This window comes from Athene noctua, chromosome 25, assembly GCF_965140245.1.
Source record: "Athene noctua chromosome 25, bAthNoc1.hap1.1, whole genome shotgun sequence".
Taxonomy (NCBI): Eukaryota; Metazoa; Chordata; class Aves; order Strigiformes; family Strigidae; genus Athene; species Athene noctua.
The window spans coordinates 7,768,630-7,787,850 of NC_134061.1; the positions used below are offsets into that span (position 1 = coordinate 7,768,630).

The following is a 19,221-nucleotide window of genomic DNA, read 5'->3' on the forward strand; positions in this document are numbered from 1 at the left end:
GTTAAAGCTAAAACCAAGCTGGACATTAACCACCTGACAACTTTTCTATTACACTAGGGTTAGACATCAGTCACCTGTTTGCTGGGCAAAGCGTGGCTACAGCCGCTACCACTAAGATCAAACTGAAATAAGTTCAAGCTAGAAGTAGTCTAGAAAAAGCCTGGCAAGTCCCTAGCTCTTGTCTTGCTAACCTAGAACAGGTCTGTGCTCTTCCAAGAGCAATGGCAGCACCTTATTTAGTGTATTACAATACACATTCTCTGGGAAGCAACATCCTTTCGTGCCCCTCCTGGTGACTTAGATGGCCCCTGGAAGGAAGGATCATAGGCCCAGCTGAAATAAAGGCTATGTCACACCTTTTGGCTTGCAGAAGCTTTAGTGTTTATTGGTAAATGAATCAAAGACTTTGCCAACATGGAGTGAGACCCAAGAATTCAGGGCCCTGGGACAGGAGAGAGTACACTGCATGACCGGTTTGGTAATGAAAAGCTCCTGCAGTTCCACCTCCAACGTGCTGATAGTTTTCAAAGCAATCCTGCTCCACGAGTTCTCTTGGACATGATGGACTGGGTCTGATGTAGATGAGAGTTTTGCTTCCAAAACCATTGGTTTACATGGCAATGCAGATATGGGAGTTCCCAACACAGCCTGGACTTTTGGGGTAAAGTGAAGAGGTCAGTAAGTGGGATGCAAGAGGAGTCCTTCATTGGGAGCCACTGCTATTGCGCCTGATGTTGACACCTCTAAAGACTCATCTTTTCTAGCTTGCACAGCGCTCTCTTGTCAAGATGGAAACCATAGAACCCTAGAATGGTTTAGGTTGGAAAAGCCCCCTCAGATCATCGAGCCCAACTGTTAACCTAACACTACCACGTCCACCACTAAACCGTGTCCCCAAGCGCCATCTTTGTGGAGGCCTGGAGCCCATTTTGCCAAAGCCGAATTTGGTAAGGGTGACCACTGAGAAATGTGATATTTCCTTCCCACTCCCACCTCCCCCCAAACCAAACACGCTGGAGGCTTTGAACTAGAGCTTTTCTCTTGAGGAGTTCAGCATGATACAGGTTCTGCCCACCAGTATAAGACAGAAGCAGTGAGAATTCATCTGTAATGAAAGATCCCAGCTGGTAACGACACTGGTATCCCAGCACGGTAGGTGAATTTAGGCTGTACTTTCTGGCACCTGCAGGTGCTGCCTGTCTCTAGCACAAGGCATGGGTTGAGCTCAGAGCCTGAAGACACTTGGCTTCACACTGCTCCCAAGGAGGGTGTTGGCAGCCTCCAGGCACTTGTCCAGCTGGGACACTGCAGTCAGGGAGAGAGAGTGGCACTGAGGGAGTCGGGCAGTCCACAGATGGGAAGGAGAAAGGGGGCACAGGACTCCTTCACCTGCCCCCAGGAAACCGTGGTCCTGCGAAGGGGTGAGGCAAGTCCCAGTGGAGACAGAAGGGAGGAGAATGTGCTGTGGGGATCAGCAAGGATCAGACCCTCAAGACTCACCAGCTCGGCTGCACAGCCAGGTCACAGCCTTGGCCTCCAGCAGCTCACAGAGGTCTTGGTAACACTTGTTGTTTCTGTGCAGCCAGGTCACAGCCAGCACTGTGGCCCAGATGCTTGGCTCCGTGGCCTGTAGGAGAACAATGACTCGGGCCAGCACGCAGCGCTGAGCATCCTCCCTGCCCCCTCACTGCTTCCCACCCCTTCCTTTGTGGCTTCTGGTTTCCGATTCCTTCATTCGCTCTCTGGCTGCCCCTGGGATGGCAGTGTTGCCACCAGCCAAGGGCTTCCCACTGTCCCAGGATGACACACTACCACCATAAGCAGTTTTCCTCTTACCTCACCAGGCATCTTTCCCTTGATTTCAGCCTCATCAACTTCCAGAACAGAGGCCAGCCCTGAGCTGAGGGCCCAGGAACCATCTACGTTCTGCAGTGCCACCAGCTCCTGGCACTCAGCAAAGGCTTTGGTGTACCAAGGCCCAAAAGTTGGAGAGCACCAAAAAACATCCCTGTAATCCACATTCTTGAGAGAAGAAACAGGTGGTGGTGGTGGTTTACATGCTGTGGGAGATGTGAACAGGAGGGTTGAGAGAATGACAAGAAGCTGACCCCTCTCTACCTCCCTCTGCAATGTCCCAGAATATTAAGAACATTATCTCTGCTCTTTAGGCAGTTACCTGCAGTCTAAGCTCCTTCCTGCCTGTCCCCAAAGCACTCCCACCCACAGCCCTTCTGGACACCACTAACTCACCCCCACCTTGGACCGTTGCCCCTTCTCCTGGTATTCCTGTTCATCCATGTCCCAAGACCTCTCTTGACAGCCCTCCAACACATCTTATCCAAATGTGTATTTATGATCTAGAGCCATCCCTGTCTCCTCCCTGGGTGTCCCTGAGCTGAGTCTCATACTTGCTGAAGGACTTTCACATTTAATGGTAACTAAGGGAAAGGTTAAAGGCAAAAGTCATTGGTTTCCATGCCATGGGCAAGACGTGGCAGCATAACCCTCCTATAAGATGTTAGATTATCCCATACCTTTTGAGGAAGCTCCCTGCTGGGGCAGGGCAGCAATGCCATGAGTGAGCCGATGGAGGGCAAGCCACCAGCCAGGTGGGACCCAGATTGGCACAGGACGGCAGGAAGAGGCGTTATAAAGGCCACGAAGCTTAACGATCTGGCAGGGGACGAGTGACTGGCGGGGTGGCAAGAGTGCCAGGGGCCCTTTGAGGGCAAACAGGGAAGGGAACTGAATTAAGCACATGGGAAAGAAGCACCTGGTGGTGATGGGGCCTACCCCGTGAGACTGGGGGTGCCCTGTGGCTGGGGTTCTAGCTCCAGTGGAATGAGAACATCCCATGAAGCTGCCTCACCAGCTCTTTCCTGCAAGCGTCTTTCCTTACCCTGGTACCAGGTGACCCTCTGTGATGTGCGAACCCCTTCATAGCTGGTAAAGGGGCAGATGATCCCCGAAGTGAGGCTGATCTCAACTGCACGATGCCTGGGTTCATCGCTTGACCCACTTGCAGCCTCTGGCAACAACCTCTGCAGCAAGCATTTCGCAGCCAGACGGTGCCCAGCCAGCCTGGGGACAGAGACGGGTGAGGCCCGGCCACTTGGCTCATCTCCACGCTGGGGAAAGGTGCACAGGGAGAGCCTGGACCCCGGGTCTCTCCCTTCAGGGATGAGGGTGGGCAGCGGGAAAACCTGCATGCCTGGGTCCTCGTCTCTCTGGAGGGAAGTGATGCCCAGGTTCCTGGGTCCTACCCATGTGGGGTCAAAGCAGGGAAGGAGGGCATGCTTGGACACCTGGGTTCTCTGCCAGTTTGGGATTGCGTGTGGAAGATGGGAGTGCACAAGCTGTCTGGGCCCCCTCTCAGCTGGAGTCCATGTCAGCAATGAGGGGGATGCATGCATCTTCCCTTAGGGCAGGCTCTCACCGGCCGTCTCCCTGTGGGCACAGTGGGAATTCGATCGTGTGAGTGACATCCTGGCCGTCCAAGCTGTACTGCAAGGTCATGACCCCCTTGGCCAGTGTCGCATCCTGGGAACACATAGGAAGCTACTGGAAGATACTGGGGACATAAGATGGTTACTGGGGAATATTGGGAAATTACTGAAAGATTGCTGGTGGTTACTGGGAGGCTACTGGGAGCTGGCTGGTGATGTCTGTGGTCCCAGCTCTCACCTGTGCCTGTCCATGGATCTGGGCATAGAGGAGGCTGTGCTGACCCTGAAAGATGGACTGAGGGGTGCCGCCCAGCACCTCAACCTCCAGGCCACGGGGCAGGGTCCAGCTCAGAGAGACTCCCGCAGCTGCTGGCTTGAGAGCCTTCTTCAGGAACTTCAGCACCTGGGGACAGACAACAGGACGCCCGAGTTCGCAGACCCACCAGGGCTCAGCCCACGGCCCCCAGTGCTGGGGTTCCCTGGGGGACACTGCAGTGTGTGGGGTAGCCTGCACCAGCTGGGTTCCCTGGGCACAGTCAGTCTGTGGGTTATAGCGGGGCAGAACCCCCGGCACCTCAGTCCTCAGTGGGGTGGGTGGTGGGTAGAGTCAGGGGAAGCTTGAGTGCCTGGGGTCCTCAGGCAGCTGTGAGAGGGCAGTTCAGGTGCTGGGGGGCTTCGAAGTCCGTGTGTCTGTGGACTAGAGGGGGACCTGCTGGGGCTCCTGGGTTCCTACCGCAGCCGTCACAGTGTTGTCAGAGGAGACGTAGGTCGCTTCACCCCCTGTCTCCCTGGCCAGGGCTGTAGCCAGGGCAGCGCTGTCCTTAGAAAAGCAGAAGGAGAAACACCTATGGGGAGGCAGGGAAAGGTGTCAGAAATGAGAGCCATGGGTGAGTGCAAGGATGCTGGGCTAGAGCTGGAGAACACAGGCTGGAGTTAAAGCTGGGGGAACGAAGCTGGGGTGCAGAACAAGGGGCAGGAAGACGAGCAGGGAGTAGAGTGAGGGACTGGGGTTGGAGCAGGGGTTGGACAGGAAGCTGGCAGAGGAGAGCTGGGACTTGCGACAGAGCTGGGGTCAGTCTAGTGGGGCTGGGGTAGAGTTTGGGGGCACATCAGGGTGTAGAAGCCCTGTGCCTCAGTTTTCCTGTTCTGTGAAGGGTGCCTTGGTTGTGGGAGTAGTAAGCAAATAGTCCTTCAGCAGAGCTGTGCAGGGTGGGAAGGGTCTTTGGGACACTGGAGGGGCGCAAGGATTGGGGCAGGCACTGGTGAACAGGGGCCCTCATAAGGGTTAGAAATGACTGGACAACCAAAGCGTGACGGGAGGACTGGGGGCAGAGTCCCCATTACCGGTGGCTGTTGCGGTGACGGCAGGCCTCAGCAACGATGGCTTCCTTGTCAAGGGGTAGCGTGGCCATGAAGATGAAGAGCTGAGAGACAGGGGACATGAGTGGTGGGGTCCTGCACAGGGACCCCCAAATGTGGAGAGCAGGCCCCTGAAATGGAGAGAGGGGCCCAGGAGAGACCCTGTAGCAAGATGACCCCAGGGAGAGAGATCCACTCAGGGACAGAAACCCCCACAGATATAGACCCACTTCTCCATTCCCCCACACCCCACGGTACCCTTCTTGTTCCCTTGTGGCCACCACATACCTTGGGTGGCTCCTTCCACCCCTATTGCCACCCCCTCTCCCCTGGGACACCTATCCCACCCCTCCATGCCCCTGCACCCAGACCTGGCGTGTGTGCCCGCGGGGGCAGGGGGTATTGTAGACTGAGCGGAGGGTTTCCAGCAGATCGGTGTCACCCAGGCTGGGACCGGTGGGGGCGATGCGCCGCATGGCCTCGGTCAGGTTGTCCTGAGTATATTCAACACTTTGCCTGCGGGGGCACGGCATGTTTGGAGAGCACATGGCTTTGTGCCAGCCCTGGTTACCCCTGAGACCCTGCCCCACAGCGCTTCCCACAGCTATGCCCTAGGGTCCTCTGCAAGTCCCGGCCCCACAGTAGTTCTTGAAGAGACACGGCTTCAGAGTTCCTACAAGATTGAGCTCAACAGCACCCCAAGAGGTGCTCTCCCACAGTGCCACAAAGATCCCATCCCCAGAATCCACCCCTGCCCGACAGTAGTCAGTCGTGCCCTCCGGCACCCAACATTGCCCTGTACCAGCCAGGCGATTTCAGAGCATGCACACCTGCCCTCCAGCATCTAACCCTGCCCCACAGCACCCATTCCAGCCCCACAGCACCCAGACATGCCCCGCAGTATCCAGCCCTACCCACCAGCACCTATTCCAGCCCCATCGCACCCAGCCTGCCATATGTTTGCTCACGGGTAGATGCCCCCAGAGGTTGCTCCATAGCAGTAGACGTTGAAGTAGCAGCCCAGGGGCAGGCTTTTGAGAAGGAAGAGCAGGGAGTCCTGTGGAAAGACACAGCAGGCAGGACTTGGGAGGCACTGGTGTGGGGTACAGGTGTTTTTGCCCAGGTCCTCCTAAAGCCTCTGGACTCCAGGACCATTTCAGCCCCACCAGTCCCCCCTCACATCTCTGTCCCTCTGTAACTGCCTGCCCTGGCCCGCTCCCCCTCAGCCTTCTCCTCCACCCCACCCTGGTCCCTGTTCTGCAGGGGTACCTGAGCATGCTCAAGAAAAGTGGTGTCCAGGAGGAAGATGAACTCTCCAGACTGGCGCTGCCCAGGCACTGCCTCAGGGAGGCTGGGTGCCAGCGTCACCAACACCATGGGGTCACCGAGCAGAGAACCTGGAGGAGGTATGGGCTCGGATGAAGGACAGGTAGGCACCCCCCTCCTCATCCTGCTTCTGATTCTCATTGTGCTTTCAGCTTCCACCACCCCAGAGCCCATGATGCGCCACACTGGTACCTCAATGTCCTACTGTACTGTCCACCAACTGCACAGCCCAGTGCCTATTCCAACCCAGTGCCTCCAACAGAGCTACCCAGTGAGCCCTAACGCAGAACTCCCTGCACGCATCCTGCTGTATCTGACACCCCTCCACAGTGTCCCTAACACCCCACCCTGGAACCCCAGGACCCAGACTATCCCACCTGAATGCCTCCCATTCCTATCCCAGTGTCCAATGATATCTCGCCCCCCCAGAACCCCCGGTGTGTCCTCGTGCCCCATTTCCTCCTTCAACCCAGAGGTGCCCTCAGGTTCCCTCCCCAGCTGCACTCACCTGGAGGGGCTGCGGGGTCTCCCTTCTCCACCACAGCACTGACTGCTGTGGGCTCTCCAAAATACACCAGCAGCTCCAAATCCTTGTGATCTGGGGGGCTGCCAGCCAGTGAGACCTGGAGAAGAGGTGCCTGACTAGACATGGGAGGAGGGGACCCGACCCAGCACCGGGCCAGGCACACAGGCACTGATCTCGGTGCATCCCCCTTTTCTCAGTGATGACAGCCCTCCCCAGCTCTCCCGGGGTCCTGGCACCCAGGAGGGCATACCTGTGCCGTGCTGCGGTCCTGGGCAGTGTAGAGCAAAGGGGTGAGGGAGAAGTTGGCCTGGACACTGGCCACTCCACGGGGGGACTGCAGGCTAGCGGTGAGCAGCAGGCTGTAGGGCAGCTTGCTAGTGAGACAGTTGCAGGCTGCAGGGAGAAACGTGGCACTGGGGAGGGCAAAGGCAATCCCTGCAGGGGTGGGGGGTGGGAGGGGCAGGATTTGGCATCCATATATAGGCCATATGGAGAGATTTGGGGGTTGTCAATAAGGCGTATGGAGGTGTCCATGAGTCTGTTTACGGGGAACGGCTGTGGGAGGTGTGGATCCCCTCATGGAGCACGAGGAGGAATATGTGGATCTGTCCAGCGGCTGCATGGGGGAAAAATGTGGGTCTCCCTGTGGGTGCGAAGGGAAGTTGCATTGTGTCTGTTTGTAAAGTACACGGGGAGTCTGTGGCCCTTGTGTGGGGTGTGTGACTGGGAGGACAGGTTCCTTGTGGGGTCACTCACCATAGAGTTTTGTGTGGGGATGCAGTGTGGGTGCCAGCACAAAATGGGCTGCTCCGTCTGGCTTCCGTGGCAGCTCTTGGACATAGCGCAAGGTCACGACCACCTCCCTGCCAGGGGACAGGGTGCCCAGGAAGCAGGCAAACACCTCGCCTGGGCAATCAGACTGTTTCTGAAGGTATTCCAGATTCTCCCAGCTCCCTGTAGCCTCGTGCAGCTGCTGGGCCTGGGTGGGAAGGGGAAGGACAGAAAGTGGATCACCAGGCAAGCCATGGGCTGCTCAGCCCATGCCCCTGTGGTGGTTCGCCCATTCGTCCCTGGACACTGGTACCTCATCCCGCAGCAGGGCCTGGACCTTGGCATCCTCACTGCAGGCCTGGAAGGAGTAGATGGACATGTGGGAGACCAGAGGGAAGACAAAAACGACTTCTCTGGAGACCTGACTCCTGTTCTGGTAGATGAGTTCGGAGGCCACGTCAGCCACATAATCCTGGATAGCAACATCCACCACAGCACTACACAGAGGCACCGAGTACAGGGGTACGTGGAGCCACTTCCCCAGCAGAAAGGATCCTGTTGCTGTTGAGAGAGATGCAACCTGTCCATCAGCACACATGAACGACACAAGGAGGTGACTGGGGCTGCTTCAGAGGTATGTGGCTGTTCCCACCCTGGAAACCAAGACTAGGTGACCAACATTACTGAGGGTCTAGCGTGAGCCTGATGTGGAACACAGTCTGCCTCCCACCCCTCCAATTTCCCTTTCCCCCCATCCCTCTGGTCTCCACCCATTTCCTGGAGAGATCTTGCCCATTCCCATCCTTGTTTCACTCTGGGAAGATCCCGTCCAGATTATTTCCCCCTGTGGCTGCCTATCCTTCTTTCTTTGTCCCGCTTTGGGAGCACTCCCCATTCCCCAGATGTCCCTCAGCTGTCTGATCCCTGGCTCACTGTCATGGTCGTAGGATTTTCCTAGAAGTCCAAAGCTCTGATGCCACATTTCTGGAGACCTGCAGAGAAGAAGGGTCTCCTGTAAGAGGAGAGAACCACAGAAACCACCAGGCAGCCCCTATTCGATGATGATTCCTTGTCATTTCTCCTACATACATAGCTGGAAGCCCCAGCCCACCATGTAGAGCCAGAGCAAACCCAGGGATTCAGAAATGTGTATTTACGAGCACTGGGATGTCACCAGGAGTATCTCTGCATTGAGGAGGTCTGCACCCCACCCCCACCCTGGGAGAATCTTGAAGAGAACTAAGGGATAGCAAAGGGAGATGGAGGGAAGAAGGTGTGAAAGCAAGAGTGGATGGATGGATGGATGGATGGATGGATGGATGGATTGGCAGATGAGGTCCATTTGGGACAGATGGACACATAGGTGAACAAAGAGAGAGACACCAGGATGTTTGTGGAAAGCAGCGGGTGCACAGGTGGCGGGGTCCATTTTAGAAGAGAGGGGCAGGTGCCCGTCACCAACAGTACTGTGTGAATGCAGCTGCACACGAGAGAGCACCTGCGAGGGCAGGCTGAAAGTCCAGATGATAAGGGGGAACGTGATGGAGAGAGAAATGAGGGCAGGGACAGCTATTCCATGACTGCAGAGCAAATCCCAGAAAGGCACCGGGGGAGGGTGCAGCTCAGGTGACACCTGGCTGCCTTCTGGCCACGTGCCAGGAGGTGAAGGGGACTGCCCTCCCCCCAAACCCATCCACATCAATCCCTCTGGTTCAGACACGTTTGCCTCCATCTCCCCAGTTCCTGCTCTGCGGCGAGAGGGTGGGGAGCACCAGGAGAGTCCCCAGCCCCCATCATGCTGGGGACGGGCGGGCAGAGCAGACAGGGTGTAAGTCCTCGGGGGAGTTGGGCTGAAGGATGGGCAGAGGGATGGATCGGACAGGGGCGAGCTCCCCCCGGTGAACAGAGAGAGGGAACAGAGAGTAAGGGCAGAATAACAAAGGGAAGCACAAAGCAGCGACACTCACCAGGATGAAGGCCAGGGCCAGCAGGGCGGACTGGCACTCCGATGGCCGGAGGGAGAGAGGGGAGAGGAAGGGGGGAGAGAGGGAGGGGCAGAGGGGGGAGGCCCAGGGACAGGAGGGAGGGATGGAGAGACAGAGCAGGAGGCGCTGGGGCGCACAGGGAGGGGCAGGCCTGCGGCTGCAGAGGGGTGGCCGGGACGGCGAGAGAGGAGGAGGGGCAGGCGGACAGACGGACGGGCGGGGGGGCAGGGCCGGGGGGGCGGAGACACATCGCTGCAAACCCCCAGCCCAGCACCCGGGCCCCGGTTCCGCGGGGGCTGCGCGGGCAGCGGCGGTGCCGGGTGCCGGGCAGGCGGGGGGATGGAGGGGAGAGGGGCCACCCCCGGTGGGGGGGGTCTGAGCGGGGTCCCTGCACCCCCCCGGCCCCTGTCGGCAGGCTGGGCTGCGGGAGGCCGCCCCGCATGAGCTGCCGCCCCGCGGGGTCCCGCAAAGAGGGTTCGCTCCCGGGGCGCGAAGGCCAATCTCCGGGACCGCGCCGGGGCACCCGTCTGGGCCCCGCTTGCGCGGAGGGGTGCAGGCGGTGGCTGCGGCAGCCAGCACAGCGCAGGGGCCCTGCGGGGTGTTGCCAGCCTCAGCCTGCACGGACACACATTTCCTACAGCGCCCATCGCTCAGTTTCTCACCGCTTCGTCCCCCACGGTCAGGAACACGCCTCGTCCCCATCTGAAGATAGAGCGGGCTTTAATTGTTCTGCGCGAGCTCAGAGGCTGAGGGTCTTTATTGGGGCAGGGGTCTTCCGAGCAGGGGCCGTGATTTGTGCTGTTGTCATGAGGACAGTTCCTCCTAAGGACACTCTATTCTCTAATTAAGCTGATTTACATACACAGTTTTAATGAGCTTCCTTATTTCAGGTTCTTCAAGGACAGTAGCTCCTGCTCAGAAGTTCCTCACTAAATCATTGCTGGCGGCTTAAAGAACAGACTGACCTAACTGATACATCCTACACGTCCCTGTGTTTGATGAGAAACATGTGTACGGACTGCAGTACGTCCTATACGTCCTTGTGCTCCATTTGTTCAGGCCACAACGGGAGCGTCTGTGCCCCAGCCCCGCCAGCGCCCGGCTGGGGTGGGGCCCCGGGTGCTGCAGGGTGCTCCAGGCAGAGCCGAGGAAGGGGCTGCGACCCCTCAGCGGGGCTGCTCCCGGCCAAGCAGAGTCTGCCAAACCTCCCCCACCGCCCAGCCCTTCCGCTCTCTCCCCACGTCTGGTGCGAATGGCAGCAGCTGCCAGGGGCTCCCTGCAACCAGGGCGGCGTCTTCTGTGTGCCTGAGGAGGTGGCACTCGTCCCTCCAGGAGCCTGTCCCCTGCCAGGCCTGCAGCACTGGCTGCAGATTTGGAGGCTGGGCTCAGTCCACACACTGATTAGTGCCAGGCTGGCGGCTGGGTGGCGGACTGCGTGTTGGCCTCGGTCCGGCCAGGATCGGGGCGACGCGCAGAAGAAAGACAAACTCACAGCAGTTTGTTGAAGGGGGGGCATTGCCAAGAGCAGATGCCGCTGCACTGTCTGCCAGCTCCCAATTTATTCCCACTTGTTTACACAGGCTTGTTTTCCCTTCTCCATCCTACTGACCTTCAGGTTTTATCTGTTTACTGCTCACACGCTCACCATGCATTCTGCAGGCGCTGTTCTCGCTCTTTCTGACGCTCCAACACGGTGTTACGAATGTTGCCTCAGTTCCCCACAATCTTTCTTCTAACCCCAAGGCCAGTTTACATTTTGTTAACCACCAGTTCTTAACTTCCACACCGCGAAGCAGCAAAACCAACATACTGGCCAGCTGAGGGATGGGAAGAGCTGGCAGACAAGCTCGGACTCAAATACCTACTTTGGACATGGGTGTTTCCTCTCATCTGCTGCGTTGGGATGCTCTGTCTCCACCTTCTCCCCTGTGCCAGCCACGCTCATGCCTCCCTGGCAGCCAGCCCCTGGTTGAGACAACTCACCTCACTGGTGGCCTCTGGACACCCAAGGAGCCAAATGACGTTTGAGTTCAGACGTTGCTCCCAGAGCACGCCCTGGCTGTCTCTCACTGGGGGTGTGCGTAGCGCTGAACTCTCCCTCCTCCAGCAAACCTGTGCAGCTCCCTGCAATCTGCCTCTCAGGGCTGCTGTGACTCTCAGGCAAGGCCACTCCCAGGGCTGCACTGACTGTGTGAGAGCCTCGATCAGCACAGACAGTTCTAGCTGCCTTTGTTCAAAGTCTGCCACGGTGTGTCCAGTCTCATTACACCCGTGGAGATCAAGTTCTCTGGGGAAGTGGGTGAACTGACATTCACATGCTGCTGGTAGATGTGGCCCATGACTACTTTTAGGAACTGGTGGAACACCTCACCTTGTCTCCAGTAGCTCTGATGCTTAAGAACAGACAAATGAGTCACAGGTGTAGATGCTACATGCTGCATCTGAGCAGCTAGGGAACACTTTCCTGCCTCTCGGATCTTCCTTTCTTCACCCCAGGTGATGAGTCACGCTTGGTCAAAAAGTGCCACAAATACTGAATGCTGACCCCTTAGCCCAGCTTCCCCTTCCCGAAACTTCTGTCCAGCTGGGATGCTGAAGGTTCTCACTGACTCTTGCTGGAGAGCACTCGCTGGCTGTGAATGGTTTTGGGGTGCTGGACCGCCAGTATCTTCTGAGCATCTCTGGAGGATGTCAACCCCCTCACGTCTGGGCCTCTTTTGAAGTGCAAAGCAGTAACACTTGGTCTTAGTGCGGCATAAAGGTAGTCTGCTCAGATGCTCACATATTTTCTGTCCAGACAAAACAGCAGAGTCTGGGGCACCCAGAATAGGAAGCAGCCAGGTGAACAACCCGACTGGTGACAGTGGTACAAGAAGTTGCCAACGGGATGGAGGGCGGCTGTGTGCTGCTGCGGAGGGGATTACTGTATCCACCCCTCCATCTCTCTCACACACACACACATGCTCTTCTGGTGCTGCGGTATGTTCAAGTCACCTCTATAGGACTGATGTATGCAACTGCAGGAATCTTGCACCCTTTGTGACAGGGGCTGGAGGCCAGCTGGGGCACCTAAGGATGTCTCAGATGTCTCTAGGTCCCACTGCACAGATAACTGAATCACCCTGACTATGGGAAGTAGAGGGTTGAGAGTTGTCAGGGAGCCCGTATGGCAAGCAGAATAAACTACACATCAAGAGAAAATAAAAAGGAGGGATGTTGTTATGAGTTGAGGCCTCCGGAGTTTCTGACCACAGACAGCATGCAGAGCAAAACACATTTCAGTCTCCAGTGGCCTTTATTACCAGATCTGTGTAAAGGTGAGAACAAACAGGAAGCCCAGTTTTCAAGCTCTTTTCATTTTATCATTTGAACAAACCTTTCCATAATTTGGGGCACTAGTGTGTATTTTAACCCAAGAGATGCCATGTGGATCTGAGAAGAGATCTCTGGACAAGTCCTACATGTGTGGGTATGGCCAGTGCTCTCCAAAGTATGTCATCAGTGTGAATGCATGGTCATCCATGCCCAGAGACCTCTTCTCAGAGGGCAGGATTAACTTCTGGGTGGAGATCAAAGGACCATATGGTGTCTGGTGAACCCTGTTTAGCTTGTAAATAAGGGATGTAAAATTTTTAAGGACATGTGAAGCCCCAAACATGATTTGCTAGTAATCACAGGCCAAATAAATGTCTCAGACTATCTCTGGAGATAACAAGTGGGCTTTGAAAATTTATTCAGAATCTCTGATTCTAATCTAGCTAGTGCCAGAGCTAGATTAGACTACAGCCATGCCAAGGACTAGCCAAGGCAGGGTAGAGCACCAAGGCTAAGGGGAGGCTTAAACACTGCAACAAAACTGAATGAAGCCTGGCCACAGATGGGTTACCTGCGTAAGGTAGACATCGAATACTGCAAATCAAATACTGCAGAAATTATTGGGGATGGCTTCCACTTGAGATAAAGGTTGGGAAATGCAGTTCCCTCAACCTAGGTGCTTTTTACCACCTGGAATGCCCCAGCTGTCCAGATAAGCTTGGCAGATAGCAAAGCCTTCTGGAGCATCAGCTGAAGGTTGTGTGAAATACCCCATAGTGCCAAGTATGGTGTTAGAAAATCATATTAGCTGACTAAATGCCTGCCTAAGGCAGCTGAGACATTCAAACCCCAGAGCTGCGAATGGAAGGGATAAAAGCAGGAGAACAGGATAATGGGTAAGAAAAGCATCCCTGCAGTTCAGAGAGTATCTAATGGCCCAGTGTGCAATTTCTTCTAACAACTCAGCGTCAGCATCGGACCTGGACAAGGAAAACCAAAGTATACATTGGGTGGGACTCATCACTGCAACTGGTATTGCAGAGTCCACCTCAGCTGATCATCTTGAGTCACTGGTCAGGAAGAGGAGTGCCTCTGGCAACAAATCTTTCAACAGCTCTACCTCAACACATGACTCCGCCCTTTGGTGTGTCCCTGCACTTGAACGCTCCTTCAGCTGTACTCCCTGTACTCCTTCCAGGGCCCTCCTACAGTTCACAGGCCCAACAGGTCTTTTGTGACTGACTGCATTACAAGAACTACAGTGTCCTCCGGAGTACTTGAGCACTAAAGGTTGTTTCCTTCAGTAAGGTTTGAGGAACTCGTAATGTCAAAACTTGGTCCCCTTTTTTTTTGCAATGTGCAGAAACATTTCCATGCATTTGCTTTCAAAAAGGTTCTTGTTATAACGGTTTTAATGTTATTTCATCCATGACCATTCTTCTTTTTTCTGCTTTCAGTAACAATGCACACCAATGTTCGTGAAGGAAGGGCACATGTGGAATTTCAGTAATTTACTGAGGTTGAAACATGATTGATGTGAGTTTGAAGGCTCTGGCCTCTTCCAATCTGGTTTAAGATGTAAAATTCAGTTGCCAATGTGTAAAATACATGTATATACACAGTCAAAACATAGACAGCTATAGAACACAGTTCAGGAAAACCAAATAGTTTTAATGTCAATATTAGTCGCAGAAAAACAAGCCGCTTCTTGCCATTTTGACTGATAATGGGAAACAAAATAACAGAGAAAATAAATGATAAAGATGAATAGGAAAACTACTATGTGAAGATCTTATTTCAGATTGAAAATTCTGTTTTCACCCTGTTGTAGTTGTGTCATAGTCTGAAAATTCTGCAAAACACATGAGGTCTTGTGGGTAGTTAATGGTAAATTCTCAAATGCACTAATGCCAACGGACACTTGCTATTCCAGCAGGAAAAATAAACAGTGGGACAACTGACCCGTCTTAAACCAGTTCCAGATGGCGGTTCATCCTTCAGCAGCGCACAGACAGGCAGAGCAGAGTCCCAGCCTTCTGGAGAAGGTTTCTGCACGGGAAGACCCGATTCAGCTACAGAGCGAAAGTGTTTCGGGGGGGTGCATCATATTGAGAAATTTTTATGGTACCCCTCGAGGTGAATTAAACATGTTTGTGCTTAAATATAAAATAAAAAGTTAATGAACAGTGAATGCCTTGGGCAGAGTCCTACTGCAATATGCAGTTCTACATGGAGTCTGCCAAGATGTGTCAGAAGCAGGCTCCTTACATCCATTTGCACCAGCACGGATCCTGTGAGCGGGTGCATGGGGCATCTCAGCCCGGCCATGGGTCCATCCCCAGCCCAGCTCTGCTGCCCAAAGGTGGCCCCTGAGCTTGGGCCCCTCAGCGCTCCCATTCTAGGGTGGCTACAAGACAATGCTGAGGCTGTTTCTTACCTCACCACCAAGGGAAACTGCACTCCCCCAGAAGGAGCCTGTTTTGTCTCTGGCATTCCTGCTTCCAGCCAGTTTAAGCCCTTCTTGTAGTTGGGCCTTCTTGCCCTCCAGGACAGATCTCTCCTTGGTCACAAATTACCACTGCTGAGCAGTTAAAATTAGAATTTCCCCTTCAATATCAGGCAAGGCTGAAATCACATTTCTAACAGGTAAATGAGATTCATTTTGTTCAGATTCAAAAAGGTTATTTTATAACTCTCTTCTATCCTCTAATTCTGGTGAAAATATTAGAGTGGACATTAATGCACAACTATGAAGGAAATTACAGCAGGAAGGATGAATAGGTAGAAAAACAAGCATGCTGTCAATCTGTTAGATAATCTCTGTATTGTAATTGAATACCAAATCTCCTTAGATATTTTTTTAACTTTCCATTTGCACAGTGGATTTTGGGATAAGAAGGGAAGAAATTCCACTGGTAGCCTTAGCAGTCTGCCTGTAAGAATTACAAATGCAAACTGTCCTGCAGCAAGGTAGGTGGGAAATTTTCCTGTGATCTTTTCTACTGAAACATGGTTTGTGAAACAAGAAAAATTTTTATTCTGTTTTGAAGTGTTACTCTTTTGGATATTCTACCTGAATGAAATAATATTTCAATATGATTGTCCAAAACTAAGACAGTAGTCTGTGGTCAATAGAGAGATAGAGGAAAAAATTCTCTAGAGTGTAGTTCATCTCAATTACTTTGAACTCTGACTGTGGGATTAGTATGTCCAGATATGTGTGTCTGCACTGAGGCTAATTTTGTGTGCCACAAGATTTAATTTATCAAGTAACACCAGTTCCCTGGCAGATTTCTTGTGAGTGAGGAACACTTTCTTGTTCCTCGGCCTTGTGTTCTTTTAGCTTCTGGAGGAATGTTTTAACAGAAAGAAACTGAAAAAAAACAACAAACAAGCAACAGAAAAGATTAAAAAAAATCCCCTACACTTAAAAACAGAAAGAAAGGAAAAAAGGAGAGAAGGGAGGGAGAGAAAGAAGGTAAATTCATTGTTTTAATAACCACCAGTGCATTAAAATCTAAAATCCATTTCTTTTTATGATTTCCTTTAGTATCTGTTACATTTTCTACATTGGTATTTGTCATCTTGGGTGGTGAAATGGTCACCCACCTACGAATGCCTCTTTTCCTTTCTTCCTCTGACTGAAGGTTTCTAAAATAGCTAATTTCTGTTGGCTGGTGTCGTGGTTTGAACTCATCCGGTAGCCAACAGAACTCACAGGGCCAGTCATTTGCTTCCATCCACTCCCCAGTGAAATAGTGGAGGGACAAAAATGAAGAAATTTGTAGGTTGGATTAAAAAAAAATAATTTAGTAATCATGACAAAACAACAGTAACAATAGTAAATCCAAACGGGTAAAATACAGCAGTGGTTCACTGACCGGTGACTGGTACACAGCCCCCCCCAGCAGCGATCCGACCCACCGGAAATCCCGACACCAACCGGGAAACCGAAACCAAAATGGAAAATGAGGGAGCACCGACTGCCTATATACTGAGCATGGCATCACATGATATGGAATACTCCAATGATCGATGCAGCCCGGCCCTCCAGCTCTGCTCCCTCCCAGCCCAAGGAAAGTTAAACTCTATCCTGGCCGAAACCAGGACAGCTGGAATATCACTTTCTGCCCTGCAGGTTTCAAAAAATATTGCCAAGTGAGATAAACCATACCTTTCAATATTTTCCGCAACTTTTTTCTGGATATTTCAGGATTTTGTCAAGTGCAGTAGCCACAAGCACTCATCAGTCTGTCCAGTTCCTTGAAAACGCATATTACTGGTTGTATTGGTCTGGTGTAGTGTAAGGCAACAAAATATCCTCCTGTAGTTCTGTGTGATGGTTTCCAAAGCCAAGGAAACCATTTTGCTAAAAAATTTGCATAAGAGAAAATTTAAAAAACCCCACAATAATCTCTCCCTGTGGCTAAAATGCCACAAGAAGCTCCATAATTCAGTGTTCCCTATTGTGGTTTAACTTCAGCCAGCAACTACACCCCACACAGCCACTCCCTCACCTCCTCTCAGTGGGATGAGGGAGAGAATCAGTGGAGTAAAAGTGAGAAAACTTGCGCATTGAGATAAAGACAGTTTAACAGATAAAGGAAAAGCTGCTCATGAAAGCAAAAGCAAAACATTTACTCACCACTTCCCATCAGCAGGCAGGTGTCCAGCATCTCCATGAGAGCAGGGCTCCATCATGTTACTTGGGAAGACAAATGCCATCATCCAAACGTGCCCCCCTTCCTTCCTCTTCCCCCCAGCTTTATATGCTGAGTGTGACACCATACAGTACGGAATACCCCTTTGGTCAGTTGGGGTCAGCTGTCCCAGCTGTGTCCCCTCTCAGCTTCTTGTGTACCTCCACCTACTTACTGCTGGGGTGCTGTGAGAAGCAGAGAAGGCCTTGACTCTGTGTAAGCCCTGCGCAGCTGTGACTGAAGCATCCCTGTGTTATCAACACTGTTTTCAGCACAAATCCAAACCACAGACCCATATACTAGTTACTACAGAGAAAATTAACTCTATCCCAGCCAAAACTAGCACACCTGTCCATACCAAGGTCATTGGGAGTGTCAAAATAGTGACAGCAAATCAAAAAATGACAGTGCAATTGGAATGCACTACTCATCAAAAAGGTGTTCTCTACCCAATCCTGTAACTAGGGACACATAGGAACATTGGGGGATACCCAGAGTTCCAGAAGGACTTTGGGAAGGAACCATACAACTTGCATCAAGAATCAGGACCATCTCTACAACACCCAGAGAACCTAAGAGTACCAGAGGGAACCCAGTTGCCCTCAGCAGGAAACCTTTTCCATCTCATAGCTGCTGAGTGAGTCACAATCCCAAGGCTCATTCCAACAAAGACACTGCAAAGTCTTTGGTAGCATTTAGCACTGGATAAGGACATCCAAATGTGCACATTTTGTGAGAGAATCTCCATGGCAGTCACGGCATCTGAATTCACAGTGTCATCAGTGGGGGTTTAGTCACTGCCATGGCTGAATTCAAAGAGTGGTTCATCCAGACAGACATTGTCTACTGGGGCAGTGCTGAACAACTCACTGCAGTGACTGTGGTTTGAAGTTCACCATGGCCAGGAAGAGAGTTTAGACCCCCATACCACATTAGGCATACCTAGAGTACCACTTTAGTCCCTAAACATCAGTCTTGAACAAGATTTTAGGCTATTGAAGACATCTGCATGGGGCTGGAAGCTATGCCATATGGTCTAGAGGAAATGTGCCCTTCTGGAGTGGTAGCTGTAGGCCACATGAATATGCCTGGATTCTTTGCTTTTTCTCTTGCTTTCCTGTCTTTCCCACTGCATATTTAAGAACCAGATTTTCACTGGTGTTAATAGAAGTAATCCAGGCAATGTCTTAATGATAGCTCTAGGACCAGGGTGAAAAAGGATTCTGCTTGGAAGTTGCTGCTGCAGTAGTAATTCCACACCCCCAGACATTGGAACACAAGGGTCTGCACCCCTAAACTGTCAGCATGGTCCTGGGACTGGTTAAACAGTCCTGGGAAACCCCCTGGAATGAGTCAGGATTTAGTACGTGTGAAAGTGTACTCCCAGCAGTCAATTTGGGTGGGGCTTCTCAATTTTGGCAGCTAGGAGAGTTTGATCAAATGGATGTGGCCAGCAGGAACAGACCGCAAAATAAGATTTGGAAACATTGCCAGGGCATGTAGGAACGGTGTTAGGAAAGCCCGTGCTCACCTCAAGTTCATCCTTGCAAGGAATGTCAAGGGCACAAGAGGAACTTCTATTGCTACATTAGATGTAAAAGGATGAACAAGGAAAATGTGAGGAACTGTTGTAACAGTTATGATATGTGTGAAGGCAACCAGCAGTGTAGGGATTTGCAAGACTTTCTGCAGTACTGACAGAGAACTGTAGAGGGACCCACGTGATGCGGTTGTGTTCCTATTGTCTGTGGTCCCTGGAACGAGCCGGAGAGTCCCACCAAAACACAGAGGGA

The 19,221-nt window shown here is 52.7% G+C and overlaps 1 protein-coding gene across 1 annotated transcript; it reads right to left on the reverse strand.

Moving 5' to 3' along the window:
• Positions 1-392: 392 nt before the first annotated feature.
• LOC141970253 (von Willebrand factor A domain-containing protein 5A-like) lies at positions 393-9,609 on the reverse strand. The gene is made up of 18 exons (XM_074926709.1): positions 9,396-9,609; positions 8,362-8,420; positions 7,742-7,989; positions 7,414-7,636; positions 6,908-7,050; positions 6,640-6,754; positions 6,075-6,202; positions 5,774-5,862; positions 5,177-5,321; positions 4,791-4,870; positions 4,180-4,291; positions 3,685-3,849; positions 3,437-3,540; positions 2,900-3,081; positions 2,535-2,720; positions 1,837-2,060; positions 1,501-1,627; positions 393-1,305 (listed from the first exon to the last, which is right to left on the reverse strand). The coding sequence occupies exons 2-18, from the start codon at positions 8,408-8,410 to the stop codon at positions 1,226-1,228; spliced, it is 2,400 nt and encodes a 799-aa protein (XP_074782810.1). The 5' UTR covers positions 8,411-8,420; positions 9,396-9,609; the 3' UTR covers positions 393-1,225.
• Between the last annotated feature and the right edge of the window lie 9,612 nt (positions 9,610-19,221).

What these genes read in the sequence shown, in the direction of transcription:
- LOC141970253 (XM_074926709.1), bottom strand. Translation starts at nt 8,410, where the DNA reads ATGTGGCATCAGAGCTTTGGACTTCTAGGAAAATCCTACGACCATGAC. An exon ending in AGGCCCTGCTGCGGGATGAG is followed by an intron (nt 7,637 to 7,741) that starts GTACCAGTGTCC and finishes CTTCCCACCCAG; the next exon opens with GCCCAGCAGCTGCACGAGGC. An exon ending in AGGACCGCAGCACGGCACAG is followed by an intron (nt 6,755 to 6,907) that starts GTATGCCCTCCT and finishes CCTCTTCTCCAG; the next exon opens with GTCTCACTGGCTGGCAGCCC.